General features: G+C 35.2%; 1 protein-coding gene across 2 annotated transcripts in view; it reads right to left on the bottom strand.

Annotated features, from left to right (window-relative positions):
• The window catches only part of NBAS (NBAS subunit of NRZ tethering complex), a 333,954-nt gene that overhangs the window by 164,274 nt on the left and 146,980 nt on the right, over positions 1-22,700 (bottom strand). For both annotated transcript variants that reach the window (XM_082426421.1, XM_082426422.1), the window contains 7 exons: positions 21,042-21,175; positions 15,463-15,525; positions 13,470-13,592; positions 8,814-8,916; positions 5,424-5,653; positions 2,644-2,756; positions 74-187 (listed from right to left, as the gene is read on the bottom strand). In XM_082426421.1, the coding sequence (XP_082282547.1) occupies positions 74-187; positions 2,644-2,756; positions 5,424-5,653; positions 8,814-8,916; positions 13,470-13,592; positions 15,463-15,525; positions 21,042-21,175 (880 nt within the window). The remainder of the gene's footprint in view (positions 1-73; positions 188-2,643; positions 2,757-5,423; positions 5,654-8,813; positions 8,917-13,469; positions 13,593-15,462; positions 15,526-21,041; positions 21,176-22,700) is intronic.

Here is a 22,700-nt window from a genome sequence, read left to right as displayed (position 1 = left end):
ATTCCGACGTTTGCCTAGGTGATGTCGAGAATGACACAGATCCGTACTCTGCAGTTTAGCATTCAGAACTTACCTGCTACCCTCAGCAGCTCAGCCAGGCCCAGCAGTTTGGTAGATTGCTTGTAGCACATCGGGGACTGGCAAATACACTCCTTGATGAGGCCGATCCGATCAGAGCACAGTCGCACTACAAAGAAAGACGTACTGTAGACTTGTGACCAAGGACATAACACTTTGTTATGGCAACCAAGCAAAATGAAAACTGTGTTAACCCCCAGATCAAGAAGAATTAAGTAAAAGACACAATTTTTAAAAAACAGTAAAGTTACTGTTGCTTCTGAATAAATAATGTAGAGCATGGATCTTTTCTTTATCACCAAACTTCTGAAACACAGCAAATGAACTGGCATTCTGAAGCTAAGAAAAAGTGTCACCTTTTCAAGTGCCAGGTCAGGACTTAGGGAAAATTTTAAAGAAGGCGGTATCTGTTTTTGAAAACTTCGCATACTTCCTGGTACACCAGTCTCGCCACCTTACCTCAACCCCCTAAAATCCAGTCCGTGTTCCAAATATCCATCTTCTACCTCCACCACATCATACCAGTTTGGAGGGCAGGAGTCCTCAAAGCGCTCACTGATCCAATTTATTAACTTTTCTCTAAAAACAGTCCCAATCCTCTCACTTAAGCTAGATGTTAGGAAAATAAAACATGTCTGATCACACTAATTCACACTATGAGGTAATTAAGCACACTTAAAGGGGGAAAAAAAAAAACTTGAGTTAAAGAGTATTATATATATGCTAGGAAGAAATGGTATCTATTCAGGATAGAGGTGTTAACTTTTAAGAAACATGGCACTACCTGGGAAGCTGGGACCCAGTAAATACAACAATAACAATTATCATGATAGTAGTTGACATGAAATGAATATGACCTATGCCCTAGGCACTGTTGTAGGTGCTTTATGTGTGTTAATCCTACAAGGCAGAACCTAACAAGGCAGGTACTATTATCCACAGGGGAAGAAACTGAGGTGCAGAAAGATTAAGTACTTTGGCTAAGGTCACTGAAAGTGATGGGACCTGAATTCAATCCAGCTCCTTAAATATTTTTCACACCTTCATATCCATTCCTAAATCCGTGGCTGTATAACATACATCCTATTTTCCCCCAAAACTTCTTCTAGGTAGGTGGGAGGGGGCCCAAGGATTGTGGATATAAAGGAGAAAGGTAGTAGTTTTTCTTTGGAATAGGCTTTTTTTTTGGGGGGTGGGGAGTAAGTTTTTATTATGATTAAATTTCATACTCACAGAAAGGTTGCAAGAATGGTACAAAGAACTCCTCTACAGTTTTTGCCAAGATCAACCAATTGTTAATCATTTGCTTCATTCACACTTGCAATCATGCATGCCCTTCCACCCTCCCCCCAAACACATGCACATATACACATAAACATATGTATCTACACACATCTGTTTTTCCTGAACCATTTGCAAATATCATGTCTCTTTACCCATAAATACTGTAGTGTGTATTGGGCTATTTCAAGATAGCTATTCATGCAACTGCTAGTACAGTAATCCTGGGGTGGCCTTTACTCTAAAATATAAGGTAGATGTAGACTTCAGTTACTTCACAATCAGGACGGCTCATATCTAATCTGAGTATAGCTTCCGCAGACTGTATTGTTTTCATGTCACAAATACCCACCTCACTAACTTTCAGGTTGGCCATGTGACTTCTACGGCAATGAAGTGTGAGTGGACGTGACACATGCCACTTCTAAGCAAATGCTTAAGAGTCACCATCACAGGATTCCTGATCTTTTGCCTCTGCTGCTACAATGCCAGGTTTAAACTTATCACATCACAATGAGATTTTTGAGTTGTTTTTTTTTTTTTTACTATAGGACAGTCTAACAAAAACTAACTGATACAATATACGTCAAACTTTTTCATAACTTTTCTCAATCAAAAAATTGGGGTTTTTACCTCAACATCTGCTGTTTTATGTGTTTTTCTCCTAGTATATATATTTTTAAGAAAATGTGTATCACTACTTCAACATTTCAGATTCAGTAACTATGAGAAAGGTACTTTCTACATATTTCTAACCTGATTTTCAAAACAACACTTACAGATATTATCATCATTCTATGTACCTAAAAGCCCGGGTTTTCACAGATGCTTCAATGGCCTTGTTTGATGAATTCTTATATTCTTCTTAGAGAAACTCTAGGTTTATAACTCTAATCAGCTGATTTCCTTACTGTTACCACTCTTTCTAGCCCAATAAAATTAAGGGGGAAAACTGAAACTACACATGGCAGTGGATCATCATTTTCTCTAAACTTCCTTTTACTGGAACGCTCAAGTTTGGTTTTTTGCTTGTTGCCCTAAGCATGGTATATTACTAAGATTTCAAGTACATTAAATACTCATCCATATTCCCCAATTTCTATTTTTGTTTTTATCCAATAGCCTCACTGCTGTACTGTTATTGAAAAATGGGACAGAGGGCAGAATCTATTGCTAATGGACTCAATGACCAAAAGTACTCTTTAGTTAAAAACCTAAAAGGGAACATTAGTGAACTAATGAAAAATAAGTTAATAATAGTGCAAGACTAAATAGAAAACTCACCTTGCAAAGGCAGAATCTTTACCCCAAATTCTTCGAGGCACCCCAGGGCTTGGATAAGATCTAGCTCCTCTTGAATGGCAGCGGGTCTATCTGTTATCAGCTGTAAGCAGCACCTAGGAGAAATTCATTTTTAAGAAGGAAAAGTAACATATGTTCAGCTAAGTTGCCTTTACAACAACATAGAGATCCAACACATTTATCAAAAACCAACTTCCTTCCAGGTATTCTGCTACAGGCTTTCTGATATCTTATTTAATCCTCACAGCAAGCCTGTGAGACAGGCAAATATCACCATCTGCTTTTTAAGGAAGCCAGAATTGAAGCTCAGAGGTGAAGCAATTTGCGCAGGGTTATGCTGATAGTACGTAAGGTATCACAGTATAAAGCAAGATACGTTAGCTCTGGGTTTAGTGCTCTGTTTACTGTTGACTCAAAAGATAATGATCATGTACAAAGGATTAAAAAAAAACAGAAGGAATACAGTTAATTTCCAGTTATTCTTTTAAGGAAAACAGAAATGGCTTGATTCGGTCACAATTTTGTCTCTCAAAGGAAAAGGAATAACCTAAGAAACTGCACAAGAGACATTTTTCTGATCAGAAACAATCAGTTGGTGATGTAGTTCTGAGATAAATACAGATTAAAGTGATTTGATAATCTACGAATTTGTGATACCTACGGAGTATTTTAAGCAAATTTTTTTAAATTCAGAGAAAGTATACTTAATAAATACTGTAGTTAACAATAAACCTGTTTTCTGAAAGGTGCATGGAGAGGAACAGTGGGGCATGAGACTAGAAAGACAGGTAGATATCAGGCCATGAAGAGCTAACAATGCTAAAATCATGGACCATCACATGAAAATATCTAGGCCCCAGGATCTACCTACATGACCAAACGACAGATATAGGCCTAGCTTGCTCTTGCAAAATTTGGGGATTTAAATCAGATGAACACTAACACATACTTACTACTGGTTCAAGGATAAACAGTATACAACCTATTTGTGGCATCTACCAAAATTCTAACTGCACTTTGAACCCAGGAATCCCAGTTCTAGGAATTTATACTAGAGACAGGCTCTCACATGCCCAGACATAATTTATAGATGTTCACTACCACAGTCTTTTTAAAATAAAATACACTAAATCAGGAACTAATTAAATAAATTGTATAAAAGTCAAACGATGGAATAGTCTACAACCATCAAAAAGGAATGAAACAAACCTATATGTATTCACATGGAAAAACCACAATATAGATCATAAGTGAATAAAACAAGACACAGAAAGATAGGTAAAAGTAGTATACACTTATGTGTGATTTAAGAAAGAAGGGGGTAACTTTTAATAAGGTATTCCGGAAGGATACACAGGAAACTGATTAAAAATATAACTGAGGGATAAAGTTAGAGGAACTCAAATGAGGAGAAAGACATCTTCCATATGTATCCTTTGTGTATTTTTAAATATTTTATCTTGTGGATGTACTGCTACCTCAATTAAAAAAAAAACTAGTAAATAAATAGTAATTTAATCCATAAGAATGGATGAGCTATTTTCTATTTCAATAAAACTGTAAACAATTAAATACATCTGGGCTCACAGGTCTCAGTCAGTTTGGTGCCACATTATACACATATGACATCTTTTTTAAATTAAGGTGTGTCCTTGTAGGAGAAAAGGGGATGGATGAAAGGCAAATACTGCAAGTACTGTGTAGTTTCAAAAATGATCTCTAGAAGCATCTGTCAAAAAGATTTAGGTCAAACACAACTCCCAGTTGTTCTATCTTATATTTTCATCATCTGAAATAGAAATACTATCCCTTGAGAGAGAAGGAAAAAATTTACTATTTTAAACAACTTTGTCAAGTTCAATAACATGGCTTGAGAAAACATGATTCTTTCTGTGATAAGATATCACTGGGGGAAAAAAGTTACCTTTAAGTTTTGCTAGAGTTGAAACAACTACCAGTTATTTGAGGGGAAAAGTAACTCTAAACAACTACCACAATCTTTACATCAAAATAAATTCCAAATGGGCCTAAAATTTCCATGCAAAAATAAAACCACCAAAGTATTAAAAACACAATACGAAAAACTATTTTAATGGTCTTGGGAATTAAAGGTCTTTCAAAGGATGACACAAAAGACAGAAAAAAGAATAACAACCGAATTTTTTAAAAATTCACAATAGCCATTTGAAAGATAAATTGTATATTATAAAAACTTGGCAACACAGTTTAACCATTAAGAGAGGCAAAGGGCACGTGTCCCATATGCAAAAAAAGCTCCTAAGAATCAATAGTAAAAAGAGGAACACAAACTTTCCTGTACAACAGGCTAAGAGAGGAACAGAATTCAGAGTCCAGAAATTTCCACCTGGAAGGGACTTTTGAGCTTTATCATCTAATCAGAGCAGAAGCCATGTAAAGGATATAGACACGACCTAATGTGTTGAAATTTTCCAGAACTTGAATTTGCTGCCTACCACTTGAATCTCTTCCAATAGAAGAAAACTATAACCTTATAGATAATCATCTAGAATGACTGTGGGAAAGTGTGCTAGAGAAAAAGGGTCCCAAGAAAGTTGATAAATACTTATGACACAATTAAGTTTTCATTCTATATTCAAGCAATAAATAACGGTGTCCCATATAGTAGAGTCAATCTGTACTTGTGATAACATATTTTGTGAGGTAGAGAATAAAACCAACAATAAAGTTTGTATATTCTGACTTCCCTCTTCCCTCTTATAGAGAATACAGAGTTCCTCTACCTGGCCAGATCCATGCAGCTGTCAGTGAGGCTGGTAGAAGAATTGAAGTACTCTCTGCTGGCAGCCAAAACCAAGTCAATACTTTTTTCATAACTGACCCTGTACTGGGTTTTTCCTTTATGGGTTACACTAGTTGGTAGATTTATTGAACAAGCACTGCAGTGCATCATCTGCCCAGCCAGGTGGATATTTTCAAGGCGACTGGAACACAGAAGGCTCTCTGTAAATATCTGGGAAAAAGAAGAAACTGGAATTAGTGCTTAAAGAGGGAGGACTCAGTTCTTGACACAATGGAGGCTCTGATATCCAAGTGAAATAAATTTTAAAAAATACATCCATCCTACAGGTAGAGGTTGCACAATATTTATGAATGCACTAAATGACAATGAAGCACACTTTAAAATGGTTAGTATTATGTTATGTGAATGTCACCTCAATACAAAAATCCCTCTTTTAGGAAGAAGAAGAAATAATTTAACCGAACAAACCAATGGTAAGCATAATATTTTAATGTGTTACAACAAATATTTGAGTAAAATATCCAAAGTTCATACTTATTAAAAACAGGATCCATTAGACATACTGTCCCACACTCTGCTTAAGGTATTTATAACATTTCAATTTTTTAAAAGAAAATCTTTGAATATGACACACATAATTAATGACTGTTTAAAGCATCTGAAGTCAGTCTCATAAACTAAACACCCAAGCTACAAATGTTCTACTTACATCTAGTCACTAGAATTACAATACACCACATAACATTTTTTTCTAATCTGCAATTTAAAAACTATTTAAATAAAACAAAAGCCACTGATGGAAGGCAGTTATGCAAATGTCATTGTATTTTACAAGGCAACTAATAGCATCAATTAACATAAAATTTATTCTATAATTGAGATTATCTACTTAATCCAAAAAAGTCCTATTAAAGAGCTCCCTTTAAACCCACACTAATAGAGTCAATATATAAATAGCACAAGAATTTCCCCAAGAATGTTCTTTCCTATCATGCCACTGTTGGATGAGGATAACACAGAAAAAGAAGCAAGAGATAAAAAGCAGATTTCATGGAGAAGCAAGAGTTTCCTTATAATTAGGAAGGCTACCCAATTTTCATAGGACCCCCTTATTTTCACTTGTTTCTAGGCTTCTGGAGAAGACATTTTTAGACAGGCCTATCCTAAAATGACTGATAAGGATAAAATTACTAATACCTACAAGAGATCTGCTATAAAATCCATATTGCGACAGAAAGCGAATTATCAGTGAGTAACCCTAATCGCTTATATGACAGGTGAAAATGGCTTGCTCCATGTGACCAAAATGACTTAGATGTAACAATTTCTCTATTCCTTTGGCTTATTCAGGTAAGCCATAAAGAGTCAATGCCCAATACTGAAAAATAAAATTCATTCACTCTAATACTTTAAAGGTTTTGCTGAAATGAACCATATAGATTTCTGCTCTACAGGCTGTATAGAAATCTTGCACCTCATCAAAATTATGTCAATGAGATTTAAAATTATTTTCCAATGACAGCAAAACCGAATACAGTGGCCACAGGTCAGTAAGACAATATAGCATAATTTAAACATCACTAAAATATTTTAAAATGTAAGTTTGCCAAATCTGTATTACCTTCTAGAATCGGTTCAGGACAGTTATAATATGCTTTCAAATGTTTTCTCAAAGGAGAAAGACTAACAGCGCGAAGTCATTAAAATATCAAAGCCTAATACAAAGGTGTTAAAATATAACTGAAACAATTTAATACGTCAAGTTGTTATGATAGACTCTACACAGGAGCGAGTTCAAATGTAATATACTTCATGCTTATTTTTCAATCAGAATCAGAAAGTACCAGGAAATAACGCTACTCCCACTTAAAAACACTACTTCAAGCAGTGTTACTAATGACAGTAAGATTTCGGACCCCATGTGCATATAGATTATTTTCTCCTGAAACTGAATTTCAAGTTTTGCTTTAGATACAAAGGTGAAGTTACTGGCAGCTGTATGTGGTCTGAGAGTGTAATCATCAATATAAACTTTACACTCATCAAGCACATAAAAACCTGAAGTTCAAATATAAAACCACTCATTTCTCAACAGTCTATATTAGCGCTCTTCTGTTAAAACTACCTTAAATTAAAATACCAACCAATTTCACAAAACAGAGACCTATTTTATAACTCTCATTTTATCAGTGGGTTATGCTTCGTGATGTCAGAGCAGAGCAACACAAGAAATATTCCACACGATTCTGATCTGGCTTGTCTGACAGGCAAATTCAAACGGGAACCTCTTTGAAACTGTGTCTCATTAAAGATGGGTTCGCTGGATCATTTTTCCATACAAAGCATGAGTAACTTGGTGGTAATACACATACCTTCCAAAATAAGGATTAAATTCTCCTAAATTACATTCCTAGTCAACTCACCATCCTTACGTATCCTTTATGTTCCAGACACTATAATATGCCCTGGGGGAGCTGAGGATGAACATGATATGATAATGTCTACCTAGGAGCTAATGACCAAAGGGAAGAAACACACACAGAAACAAACAAGTCATCGCATTCGAAAGAAAGGCTGTAATAGAGACAGTTATATCAAAGGACAAAGGAAGGCATCCTAGAGGGCATGATTAGTGAGCTGAATGCTAAAAGTTATCAGCAATTTTCAAATTTAAAAAAGAGGAATATATTCCAGGCAAAGGGAATAATGTGTACAAAGTCACAGAAACAGGAAACAGCATCGTGAGTGGAGGAATTCATGACAGATTTGGCACCGCTGGAGCACAGGGCACATGGCGGGGAGTGTCAGAGGCGAGAATGGACCAGGGTGGCTGGAATCTGCCGTGGCTTTCATGCCAGGCTAAGAAATACGGTTACCTTCTAACTGTAGATATGGAACAAGCAGCGCATTTTAAGAAGGGGAGTGTCATGAAAAGGTCTGTTTTAGAAGAATACTCTCTTCCGTGTAAATGAGGAAGAGATATGGAAGTAGGGAAGTAAGTTTGGAGGATTACAACAATTTAGCAGAGATGAAGAGAGGACAGATTTGAAAGACTTTTCTCAGGCACATGAAGCAAATTTTAGTGACCACCAAAAGTATGGAAGAGAGAGGAGCCACGTACGATTCGGAGTTTTCCGGCTGAGAATTAACCCACTAAATAGATGGTGTTGCAATGAACAAAGAAGATAAGTTATGTATGAAAGTGCTCAAACTCTAAAGCACCATTCAATTACCAGCTATTGAATATTACTCAATAATTCAATCCTATTACTTACAGTGAAACTTATGGTCATCATCTTGTATCCAATCAACAAAATGTAACAACCAAAATTACAAAATTAAAAGGAAATATTTACATATGTAGAGTTACCTCATAGCAAGCATCAGAGTCTAGACAGGTGTAAACATTCTGCTGCATAGTTAACATGTCTTGCAGCAACATTCTCCAATGCGACTCACTGACAGGAGGCTGCCTGGGGGTAAAAAAGAAAATAATTCATGAAATTGCTCTCTCCAATTGGTCAAAAGTAAAAAAAAATTGGTACCACTATTCTATATGCCACACAGCTCCCAGATGATCAAGAGAAATAGATCTCATTTGAATTTCCAGGACAAAAACTTTGACTAAAGATAGAGGGAAAAGTTGGGCAGCGACGCATCAATGCCAGAGATGTTGCCAGAGTGGCCTCTGCGGTAGGCTGCCTAGACACAAAACTGATAATGGCAAAGGCAAACAAGCTATGAGTTTCTAAGGTAAAATAAAGCCACGGTAAAGTAAGATAAAGCAGCTGTGATATAGCAGAAAAAGCACTTGGAGACAGGAGAATGAGTTTCAAATTCCATCTTCATCACTCTGCAGTCGCCAGCAGGGTATGTTCTTAACTTCAACCACACATGCAGACCCAGAAGGCAACAGGGGCCACACCTGGCATGTCTGGAGGCGGAAAGCACAGCTGGCCAGCCGGGCAGCCCCAGTGGTTCCTCTCAGTGGAACTCCTTGAGGCAGTCCACAGAGCCTGAGATAGAGCACTGCGGCGGTTCTCTCCCATCCAGGCGACAGCCCAGGTACGACAAGCCCTGTACAGTAGCTGCAGTTCCTATCTGGCTTAGGAAGAAACTTCATTCCCCACAAAAGTCAGTACCTTTTTTTTTTTTTTTAACATCTTTATTGGAGTATAACTGCTTTACAATGGTGTGTTAGTTTCTGCTGTATAACAAAGTGAATCAGCTATACATATACATATATCCCCACATCTCTTCCCTCTTGCGTCTCCCTCCTCCCACCCTCCCTATCCCACCCCTCTAGGTGGTCACAAAGCACCGAGCTGATACCTTTTGTAACAATTCCATAGGCATAGTTTTCAGGGTCCCCTCAAGGATAAGCCAGTGACCACACATGGGAAAACCAAAGCTTCAAGCCCCTACCAGGTTTTCTAGTTCATTTACACAGTTCCTCTAGGAGCAATTTACCAATCAGAGATGAAGTAGTGAGGCCTACACCATCTAGTTGATCAAATACCATTTCATGTTAGTATCCAGACTTACAGAGTTAGAGAATCAGTGGTTCAGATTCTCCTGCAACAGGGGAAACGGTTTTGTTAACAATGTCACAGAGAGTCACATATTAGCTGCGTGACTATATTTAATATTCCTGAATTTCAGCTTTCTCACTTAAAGAGAATCTCAAAGAATGATAAGGAAGGGATGAGATTAATTTTGAAAAAACACAGACAATGAAACAAGATTTTTCCTGAGTATAAAAACAAGCTCAGTTACCTGTATGGATTTGAATAAATTTCTTAATTTCTTTGAGCTTCAGTTTCCTTTTTTGTACATTATGATAATTAACTTAAACTAGAATGTATGAAAAGACACCCCCCATATTTTTCTGGTACAAAGTAGTATTCAACAAGTGTGAATGAATGAATCTGGAAGTCACAAACACATCTGTTTGTTTTTCTGTAGTCACATACACAACCACTAATATTGTCTAGTAAGAGGGAGAATGTGCTGTAATTCTCTCTACCTCTCTCAAAAGTTCATCTTTGTTGAATATATGTGAGTTTGGAATCATCATTTATGTTTATTTTCTAGTCTTGAAGTTCTACATAATCATGAATCTCATTGTTTGAAAAGGGTAGGTTTGGTTTTGTTTTCTGTTTGTCAAATACCAACTGGGTGTTCCTTTTCCACGCATCATTTTCTTTCTTATGCATTAAAAACAGGGCAAATAGACTGTGTTTAATAGTATTGCTATGGAAAAATTATGCATTTGGGATCTTTCCTGTAAAAATTCTAGTCTTCAGGAATTTTTTTCACCTAAAATTTTTAATAACCATATGCTTCATTTGCTTATAGCATTTTCTATTTGCTACACAAAATGAACAATTATTTCTATCTGATATGTAATAAAGCTTAAGAGAATACGGTTTTTTTTCCAGCATACAAATACACAAAACAAACTGATATATTTGCAAGTCTTCAAGGATAATCCCTGAAGTGCTTCCATTATTTAGACTTCGGTATGTGAACTCTTTGGGTGGGCTTCAAAGAATTAAAGGACTCTTTCAAATTTGGCTCGCAGGCAGAAAAGTAGCAAAATGTTTGAAAAAGTGAGTGTCCATCTTGCACCAGCTTCATAAAATCAGACCTGGGCACTGTCTAGCTGAATTCAAGTTCTCGCAGTCCAGCTGTACTTCTAGAAGCCAGCAACACTGGGACAGATGGTATTAATGTTTTCTCACACATGGCTAGCCTTAAGTACAGGTTCTAATTAAAATAAATTATAAGACATTATTTCCAAAGGTCTTTTTGGAATACATGCAGTAAATAAGAACCAAGAGAAGAACCTGGAGGCACTATACAAGAGGTGTGCAAATTGACAGGGAAATACCTGAATACAAACATGATGTATTAGTTACAGCTTTGGAATGGAGGTGTGTTTTCCAGCGAGAAATAGTACTGCACTCAAGATAGTAAAACCTGATTTGTGACAGTCAGTGAAATCCGCCACCATTTAGAACATGCATAAGAAAATTCGATAGGTGCTGAAGGCCAAGCCATAGTAGCATATATGAAATAATTAAGATTCATTTCAAGTTGACTACCTTGAAAAAAGAGGCCATACTCTCTTACATATTCACAGTAAGTAGAATGCCATAAGTAGAAATTAACTGCAAGGACTTTAGAAGTATTTGAGGGATTCAGTGGAAAGACAGCAGGTAATCTGGCAGCAACAGTGAGGCTTTCTTACTGAAGAGTAGGTTCTTGACTAGAGCCAACATGATGGGAAATGTTGACCCATCGTTTATAGCTGTAAAGAAAGTTTAAGACTTAAATTGTCAAAACCTTCTAAATTATTCATTTAATAATTACTGAGAGAGGGCTAATGATATGTAAGGTTCCAAATTAGATGTTTGGTGACTGTAACACTTGCCTTAGATAAGCTTATGATTTTGAAGGGAACATAAGGCACATAAATCAATAACTATAGTAAACTGTTGAAAGAGACAGAGATAAAGAGAGAATTTTAAGACTTCCTATAAATCTACAATTATTTTAAGAATTACTATAAATCTATAATAATTAATACAGGATGGTTATTAGAGGAATGATAGACAAACAGATCAATGGATCAAAATAAAGAACCCCAAAATAGGCCCCCATAATATGGAAAACTGATATTCAACAAAGATGCAAATGTAATTCAGTACAGAAAGGACAGTCTTTTCAACAAATGATGCTGGAATATTCAGATATTAAAAAAAAATAATCTATACCTTGAACAATAAACAAAAATGAACTTTCAAAATGGGCCATGAAACTGATTGTAAAATGTAAGACTAAAAATTTTACTAAAAATGGCAGGAGGAAATCTTTGTGCCAAAAGTTTCTTAACATGACATCAAAAGCACAAAGAACAAATTGATAAACTGGACCTCATCAAAATTTATAAAGTATGCCCTTCAAAAGACACAGGTACGAGAATGAAAAGATAGGGCATAGATAGGAGAAAATCTTTGCAAAGCACATATCTAATAAAGGACTTGTATCCTGAATATATAAGAAAACTCTCAAAATCAGTAAAGAATACAAAAACCCAATTTTTAATATGATCTAAGAAGATACACTGATGTCAAATAACCACATAAAAAGATGCTCAACGTTATTACTCACTGGAGAAAGCAATTAAAACCAAAATTAGATACCATAACATACCTATTAAAATAACTAAACTTTAAAAGACTGACCATAGCAAGTACTGACAAGCACGTAGAGAAATTGGAACGCTCCTAAAAGACTGATTAAAAAATAAAATGGTACAAATGCTTTGGAAGACAGTTTGGCAGTTTTCTGAAAAGTTAACCATCCACCTACCATATGACCCTGCCATTCCACTCTTATGGATTTATCCAAAAGCAATGAAAGCACATGTCCATACAAAGGCTTGTACATGAATATTCATAGCAGCTATATTTGTAAAAGCCAAGACTCAAAGTAAACCAAATGTCCACCAACAAGTGAATAGATAAACAAAGTGCAATAAATCCATCAATGGAATACTAGTCAACAAACAAAATGGAATAAACTACTGATCCATGATACAACACGGATGAATCACAAAATAATTATGCTGAGTGAAAGAAGCCAAACAAACAAACAAACAAAGTGCATACTGTTATGACTCCATTTACATAAAATTCTAGGAAATGCAAAGCATGATATAGAGACAGAAAATAGATCAGTGATAGCCTGGGGAGGGGATGGGGGTGTAATGAGGAGAAGCAGAAGGAGGGAGGGGATTATAAATGAGCAAGAGAAAGCTTTTAGGGGTGATGGATACATTCATTATTTTGCCACGGTGATGGCTTCATGGGTATATACGTATATCAAAACTTATCATATTCTATACTTTAAATATGTGCAATTTATTGTTGGTCAATTATAACCCAATGTAGTCAGAAAAAGAAAAAAAGTCGTACTTTTTCTTAATCACATACAATTATCAATTAATTTTATTACTCACTTACGACCGGTGTGCCTGGTCAATCTAACCATCAGCTTGTGTGCCTCTTCTGAGCTAGACTGAGTATTTTTAACATATGAAATTGGTTTCTCAAGTCCATGTTTCTCCAAAATCTCTGACACACTGTACGTAAAAAGAAAAATGTTTAAATAAGTCTTGCTACCAAACAAAAAAGCTCTAAGAATCTTAAACACATAAGTAGCACTTAGGTGTTAAAAGTATTTAAAAAAAAAGTAGCATGAAGAATGACCAAATTTTACACATTACATTAATTCTCAGCAAAAAAAAGCTAATAATTATATATCAAATCTTATTTCCCCTACTGACTTTTATTACAATATACTTGGGATAAGTTAACATTTTTTTAAAAGCCTGGCATATCCTTATCTCAAAATCTTTTTTTTACAATTTTCCTGTGCTCTAAGAGCATCAAGTCAGCAAAATAAGACAAATCTATAATTGCAATACCCAGCTTTAACTCTTAACAACCTTAGTGAGTATTCTGTTATAGGCAAGGCTGCTAGAAAAGCAATAAGCAAAGAATTTTAGGGTTGGAAAACCACAGAAACCCCATAAGGCTCAATTTCCCTCAAGAATCCATTCTATAAACAAACAAATAAGATTTCTGTTCTCATATGGATCTTCTTGAGATATCCTATTCCATAATTATCAGCATTGTATATACACCTTTTCTGTCTCACCAAATCTCACATTTATGAATTAACCACTACTGGGCTTAAAGAGAGGTCAGACAAAATTCAGTAACTCTTCATAAAGATAAGTTCCATGGGTCACGTCACCTGACATTATATACACTAAAACATTTATCAACTATTAATGGCCATGAGGTGGAACTGGAAAAAAGAGTTCTCCTTTTAGAAGGTTAGTAAATTAAGGTGAACAATGAAAGACCTGGGTATCATCCAGAAACCTAAAGGGTGTTACTGTTTCCTTGAGGTACTGAGAGCATAATTTGACTATCAAGACAACCCATGGTTACACCCAGAAACGTATGGTGAAATAAATGATGTGTATTATGAAATAATTTTTTATGAAATGCATTATGTTTATTATACTGTATTTCCTTGAGAAAGCTCTTTTCAATTTCATTAGGGAAAAAAAGGAAACCATGCAGATTTGTAAGGAATGAATCTATACTGACTTAACACATTAAGCTTTGTTCAAACTATGCTCAATTTTTCAGGGAGGGCGGGGAGAAGAGAGGGACATCGAATTAGTAGATTCCCAAATTCTTATACTTTACATATTACCACTATCAAGTGATGTTATTACCTATAATTTCTATAATTATATATTGGAAGAACAAAGTTTACTAGTCCTAAAATTTCATTTTTAATGCAAATATTTAAAAATTACACACAAGCACATTATATATACATATAAAAATGAACACTAGTAAACAATATTAAACTTCCTGAATAGCAAATTAGAAATTTTCAGTCTCCAAAAGAGACAGTTTAATACTTCATTTTCACAGTAAAGAATATTGGTAGAGTCACTAATATAATATAACCCAGATAGTCAATCAAATGTAGTATAACCCAAAAAGGAAAGTTAGGGTTATAATAAACATTGTTTGCTGATGGATGTAATAACTGCTGAAGGAACTAATATTTCTTATTTACCTACCATGTGTGAGGTACTTTAAATGCTTTATCTAGTATCAATTTCACATCTCATGAGGTAGATATTATAGCTAAGAAAACCCTAGGCTCAAAGATCACACAGCTAGTAAGTTACAACACCTAGATTTGAACACAGTTCTACTAGTCTTCAAAGTCCATGTTCTCATTACTGTAGCATTCTGCTAAAATAAGCTAGTATTATATTCATTATTAAGAAAATTCACTCCTAAGAGAGTCAAACAAATACTAAGTCAAACTGGAAATGATCACTAGGCATATTTAAGGTAACATTTCTCGGACAGACCTCCTTAATCAGCATAGAACCAAAAGATCGTCATTTTTCTCACCTGAGAATGTGTTCCAGTTGGTCTACCATGTCATGAAGAGCTGTGGTTACCTCTGTCTTCTGACTAAAGGATTAAGAGAAAAGAATTAAAATTAGGTTTTAATAGTAACTTTTTACCTGAAATACTAAACTCACTTAAGTTAAAAAAAAAAAAAGTGATGTTTCCCTTGTACTTAATATATGACAGTAACACCCTGTCCAGTGAAAGGTCAGTCTTATCTCCTACACTCATTCAGCATCTTTCATGACTCAAAAGAGATTAAGATAAAAAATACTGGAATATAACAATATTCTCTATTACAGATTAGTGAGATATGGGCCACTATTTTCCTAAGAACTTTTAGTTCAGTTCTGCTAAAAGCAAAAAAGAATTATAAATCAGTTGTAGTCTTTCTTTAAAGAAGTGGTAAACGATAAAGCCATCATTTATTTCTCTTCTTTTAACCAATAAAACAGATTAGGAACCATGGCCCTGCACGCTGGCTTTCTCCTAGTCCTATCTATTCCACCTGTGACTCCCCTAGGACTTTTCCATTAGGATTCTATATACTCAGGGGACTTCTCCCACGTCATCATTCACTCTGCCTCCACTGCAATATTTTAAAACGAAAGAGAAGTACATAGCCATCATACAGATAATTCCTACCGGGAGTGGAGATAAGAAGCACTTTTCCTTTTTCCTTTCTCAGGAAAAAAGTAGACGGGGGACTAGGAGAAACATTACCGTGAAAAAGATCATAAACTAATAAAAACGCGGCTGATAGGGTAGATTTATCACGGCACAACACACGTACGAGTGCAAGGGATTTGGTAGAAAAGTTAAGCAACTGCTACAAAAGCCCTCTGCCACCCTCTGCAACACTGTGTCCCAACCTTGGAGGGACGACTCTCAACTGAGAACCACTGTACCTGACACTCTCAGGTGCCTTCCAACCAATGATTCAACTGAATTCCAGCAAGATCTTAGGATTTAATAAGAAAGCTAAACAAAAATCTTTATCTGGACTTGGAAAATTAAAAATGACCTAATTAAACACAAAAGTCTCACTCACTATTTTTAAAACTATCAATCTGTCCTGGTCTAAATCTATGTGGTAATTATTTCATGCAATTTACAAAGATTATACTATCTTTTTAAACCAAGTTTCAGGCCTTGGACTAGAGTGATAAATTAGGGTATATTCCACTTAAAGTCCTTCAAAAAGAAAAAAAAAAGATCATTCATCGGAGATAACTTCAATTAACATACTCATTCAGAAACAATATTTTTTAAATTATCATTTTATAACTCTACAATAAACATTTGTCACTGATTTTCAGAATATAGTGTTCTTCCTTTGTGAACTGACATTCACAAACATAATGACTAAAGATTTTTTTCAGCTAGATGAAATGTGCTGCCTAGGTAAGATGTACAAAAATTTAATTTCCTAAATAGTGAAAAAATACACAGTTAACCATTTGGTAAATAACAACCATTTAACCACTAAAAATAAACAACTGATCACTGGGAGAACGTGAATTGACAACGCTGGCACAAGGAGCAAAGAGAACCAGAGTAAGTATTTTGAAGGCCTATATTTTAATACTAGGCTAATTTATAATTGCAAATTATTTAGAAAATTATAATTATGAAATACAATCATTAAGAAAGAAATGGAACAACAAAAGAGTACCATGCTATTTTTTATGTTTATCAAAAAAAAATCTGTTAGATCAGAAACCATTAATCTGAAGCCAAAAAAAGCTTTCAGCCACGCATACACAAGAGGCATTTCTTAACCTACACATTCTTTGAAAACAAATATACTCATCCTCTCATTATAATGTCTACATAAAAAATGTTCTTTTAATATCATTCAATTGATATCATGACTATCTCCTCATGGTAGGCAAATTACTATTTAAAAGTTAATAGATAAGCTCTAATTGATATTTATGCTTATTTGATCTTACTGAAGAACTAAGTCTAATATATTTATTTTTAAAAATTGCACATGTCAGTTGGAAGTCAATGATTTTACCGAGATGATTCAAGGACAACCAAGGGGCATCAAGTGGGCAGAGGGACCATCAAATTACCCACCTAGACCATTTAAGGAAGAAACTCCCCACCACTTCTGCTCTCTGAGGTGCTTGTTAAGAAGAGGATTCTGCATCTCTTGTCACCCTCTGGGAAGAGCACCTTGACTACTGATACTCCGACATCCACTGGGCTGAGGTTTTTAAATGATGAGTAATGACAGTTTGCTAAAAAACTGTTAATACAATCCATGTTACCAGCCCTTTGTTGCCTACTGAAGGCCCACGGTTCCCAGAGGCACACTTGCTGCTCTTCACTAAGGATGGGAGGGAGCTTGTGGTCCTATCTGTACAGGTTTGGGTAATAAATAGATGCTGTGATTATAACTCTTCCTACATGAAGATTCCCTAAACCTGGACTGAGGAAGGGAAGTATTAACCAGTAGTACAGTCTCCATTTAGCTTTACCAGTAACAAGGCTAACTGCTTTCTTTCTTGGGGGTCAGGACTTAGACTCTTAATGAGAAGAGATGAATAATCAGGATCTACAAACCACCCAACATTTCTGTAACATAATACACAGAATCTAAGATTACCTTACCCCCCTCCAAAATCAAAACTGAAGCAAGATTGACAGTCTAGCTGCTCACATATAAGGCAATTTCCCAAGGACTCCTATAATGAAAAGCCTTCAGCTTGCCAACAGGCATCCAATCAACTTTTAGTGTCTTAGATATAAATTAACGGCCAAGAATCACTAGACATGGAGGAAAGGTCCTCACAGTAAAAACAGAGATGCAAACAAACAGAATATGAAAAATCAGAGATCACGGTGGGGTAAGGGTAATGCAGGGTGTAGAAGTGAATTTATGCATCTGTGAAACAAGAGCAGGATATTATTTTGTTTGAAAGTGAATGAGAAAAAGTTCTTGGAATTTAAATAAGAAAGCCAAAATAGATTTTAAATTCAAAATACGGATTAGAAGATAAAACTATAGAAATCTCCCAGATCACTTAACAAAAGACCAAAACATGGGGAAAAGAACAAAAAGGGCAGTAAATAAATTTAAAATGTGCAAAAAAAGAGAAAAAAGAAGGACATGCAAATAAACTTATCAAGGAAACTTAACAGGAAAAAAATATAAGAAAATTTCCGAACAGTTTGAAGGACATGAGTTTCCAGGTTGAAATACACGATTTAAATGAACAATGATAAATTTAGACTCAGAATAAAACACATCCTTATGATATTTCAGAACATTAGAAATGAAGGGAAGGTACTGAAGTATTCCAAAAAGGGGAGGAAAAAGCCATATAATGGCTTTGGACTTCTCAACAACACTGAAAGGAGAAGACAAGAGTGATGCCTTCGAAACTCACAAGGAAAAGGATCAGAAACCTAGAATTCCATACACAGCCAAGCCTTCCATCAAGTGTAAGGATGCAATTATGATTTTTTTTGACATGTGATAGTCTTAAAATAAAAATGCCTCCATGCAACATTTGACAGGAAGCTATTCAAGATTATGTTCCATCAAAATGAGGGAATAAGAAAGGGAAAGATAATAATCCCAGAAATACAGTATGCAACACAAGAGAGACGCAAACAAAAGTCCAAGGATGAACGCTGTACAGCAGAGTAGAGAACAATTCATATCAAAGGAAGAGAAAAGACAATTCTAAGAAAGATGTTTCAAAAGTAAGAGGGAGAGAGAGAGACATAGAGTGAAAAGAGAAAGGAGAGATTACTAGATATTTTTGACCTTGAAAAGGAATTTTACACTTCTGTCAGAAGAGTGAGGGAGGTAAATGGAAACAAAAAACAATGACAAAAAAGGAAATTATTCAATCCACGAAAAGCAAAAAGTTTGCATAAAAAGGAAATATAATCATACCTAGCTCTGTGTAAACAGTATATACATAATCATAATGATAGAAATACCACTTTGACTACACTGAAAAAATGGTTAAGAGAAGTAGGTATGGGGGAAGGGTAGGCGTCAATGAAAGGAAGTCAATAATCATCTAAAATTGTAAAATCAATAAATAGCAACGTGAGCATAATATTTTAAAGGAGGCAGGCAAAGTCAAGAAGAAAATCATGATCTACAATGAGTGTTTACTTTTAGAAGACAGGTATCAAAGGATGGGGAAGGAAAGCAACCAGTAGTTTTGTATCAATTACAAGTCTTCCCGTACCCTGATTTTAACTAGTACATACATTATTTATTTTATGGTTAAAAATTAGAAGGGGATCATGTTCTCTTGGACGTCACGATTTTAGAATAGCACCTCCTCATCCCCACCAATTTGTTTTTCTCCATGTCACTGACTTTTCAAAGTGAAAAGACAATATGAGCTGTAGAATATCTCACAGTCTGTATTTATCTGGTTTTTTTCTTCATGGTGTTATTTAACTTGTTCTCTTATTCCCTACATTGACTGTAAACTAGAAGTTTGGCTTAAAGGATTGATTAGATTCAGGGTAAGTAATTTTACTTCATACTGCTTCTCACCAGGGGGCACATATGGCTAGGCTGCCTGATTGTAAGTGATGCCATATTTGATAACTTGATCAATGGTGACGGCAGTCAGACTTAGACTTTATAAAGGTAAATTTCCCCTTTGAAATTACAAAAAAAAAAAAAAATTTGCTAAAGGTAATACTTTGGTACCATGCAAATATCCCTTCCCCATCAATTTTTCACCTGATTTCAATTCTATTAATGACTACGTGAAACAATTATTTCACATTGGCTTGCAAAATCAAGTGACTTCTATCATTCATTTCACAAAAAAAAATAAAAATTTCCTTGGAAGGAAAAGAGAGAGAGAAAAGAAGAAAGAGAGAGGAGAAGAAGAAAACAAAGCATGAGGAAGACTTCTTGCCTAAACACCTGATTTTGCAAATGAGGAAACTGATGACCAGAGAAGCTACATGATTCAGCTGTAGTCACAAAGGCTTAGAAACAGGCCCACCGATTTTTCATTCAGTGCTTTTCCATGTGCTGTTATTAACTTCTCCAGATATGAAATTTATAATATGTACTATGTGTTAAAAGAGTGATTAAAGGAATGATTGTTATGTGACTTCCAAAGAGAAAATATAAATCTGATTTGCATACCACTAAATGAGGTATGTATATCCGTACATTATTACTTAGAAGTTTTACTCTGGGCAAGGGCCAAGAACAAAAAATTCATAGAAAAAATACAACTAGCCCATAAATAAGGAAAAAGCTTAATTAGAAACACAATTTTAAACAAAGAGATATCACCGTCTATCCACTTAAGAGAGTACTTTTTGTTGTGGTGGTAGTGATATTCTTGCTTGCTTTTTAATGGATAATTATCAAGGTTAACAAAATTATAGTGACGTCCTATATACTGTTAGAAAAACAAGTGTCTATCTCGAAGCAACAGGTTTGCACATGATCTCATTTTCTTCTTTATATTCCCAAAATTCTCTATAATGAACATTCAGAGAAGCAACATCTTCATTTTAACTGTTAGAGTAAAAAGACACAACCATAACAAAGGCACACTGTGGGTTCTTACCCATATCCTCTTTGTGGCAGACATTCTAATACGTCATAGCAAAGAGCGAGCTGGTCATTTCGTTCACAGCTATAGATGCATTCTAGTGCTACTGCCATCAGTTGGTCCTGATCAGGAATAATTTTTTGCTGCAACTAGAGAAATAAAACATGTTGTGCTAAATGTCAATAGATTTACATTCCATTTTGCCATATCCCAGTACCACTGTCAATAGAATATTAAATAGTGCAATTAATCAGCTGCAGAAACAAATCTTGGTTTTTCCTTTAGCTTACAGACTTTTGGGGTCTTTAATTATTCTAAATGAAATTGCATTTTAATTACAGAATCAGCAAGAAAAGAAAATTTGTACCCATAAGCTTTGCATCTGCTGAAAACAGATTCTTCAATTCATGACCCATTCAAGATAAAGTAGATAGAAGAAACACAGTGAACTAAAAAGGCAATTCATTAAAAACAACATTTCTAACCCTAAAACCAAATTTTATGTGTTTCAATCACAAAAATATATAAAATTCCTTAACTAACATTCAGAGATGTTCAAACCTACTATTTTTCAGTATGCATTATGTATTAGTCATTTAACACAACAGTATTGACATTCTATTCGAAAGAAGTTGCATTGTAATGTGGTAATATTCATATCCCAAAATACACTCCATATTTCTGATGCAGAAAAATGGCTATTGGGGGTCACTTTCCCATTGTAAACCACAGAGACCCATTCTTAAAGTATTTTCTGGGATATAAAAATAACAGATTTGTGCCTTGTTTTTCTCATCTATAAAACTGGAATATTAACATCTTCTTAATAGCATTGTTGTGAGGATTAAATAAATTAATACATGTAGAATGCTTATGTTATTACCACCACGAAACCAAAATGGAAGTTTGAAACTATTTTCTTAGAGCCCTTTACAACAACAAAATAAGCTTAAGACGATTTCCATAATAACCATCTACTACTTTTCAACATTTTAGTAGAAACTCACAAAACAGAGAGGAAAGTGATGAAGAGAAGCTGCCAAACAAAGGCATTTTCTCAGTAGAAAAACCACATCAATGGATGAGAAGAAGAAATGGATGGAAAGAGGAAACCTTAATAAGGTTATCAGGGAAGTAAAGTTTTCTAAAGTACTTGGGTTAAAGGATTTCTTCAAGGTATTAAGAAATATATCATTAATTTGACATCAACATTTGACAAAGAGTTAGTTATCCAAGGTTGCAAAGTGACAAACGTGAAATAGGGACAAGCAGGGTACAAGAGTGTCAGTAAAGCAGAAACTAACACACCATTGTAAAGCAATTATACTCCAATAAAGATGTTAAACAAAAAAAATTAACGAAAATAGCTAGCTTTTCCCATTTTCTTATTGTGTGCCAGGTACTGTTTCTAAGCACTTTAAGTGCATTAATTCACAAATCCTCAAAACAATCCTGTAAGGTTAGTGCTAGTATCATTTCTATTTTACATAAAGGGAAAATCGAGGCACTGAGGGGATGAACAACTTGCTCAAGGCACAGAGCTGGTCACGGTCAAGCCAGGATCTGAAAGCAGGCAAGTGGCTCCAGAGCCTAAGCTAAGTGTTAGTTCTCACGATCCTGCAGAAGAGCTTCACGTACGGAAGAACGGAAGAGTCTGAGGAAAAATATGGCAAT

The sequence above is a fragment of the Balaenoptera physalus genome (genome assembly GCF_965194825.1).
Source record: "Balaenoptera physalus genome assembly, chromosome: 15".
In the NCBI taxonomy this organism is placed as follows: domain Eukaryota; kingdom Metazoa; phylum Chordata; class Mammalia; order Artiodactyla; family Balaenopteridae; genus Balaenoptera; species Balaenoptera physalus.
Note: the sequence above shows the minus strand (reverse complement) of the source record. Positions and strands in the feature narration are given on the sequence as shown.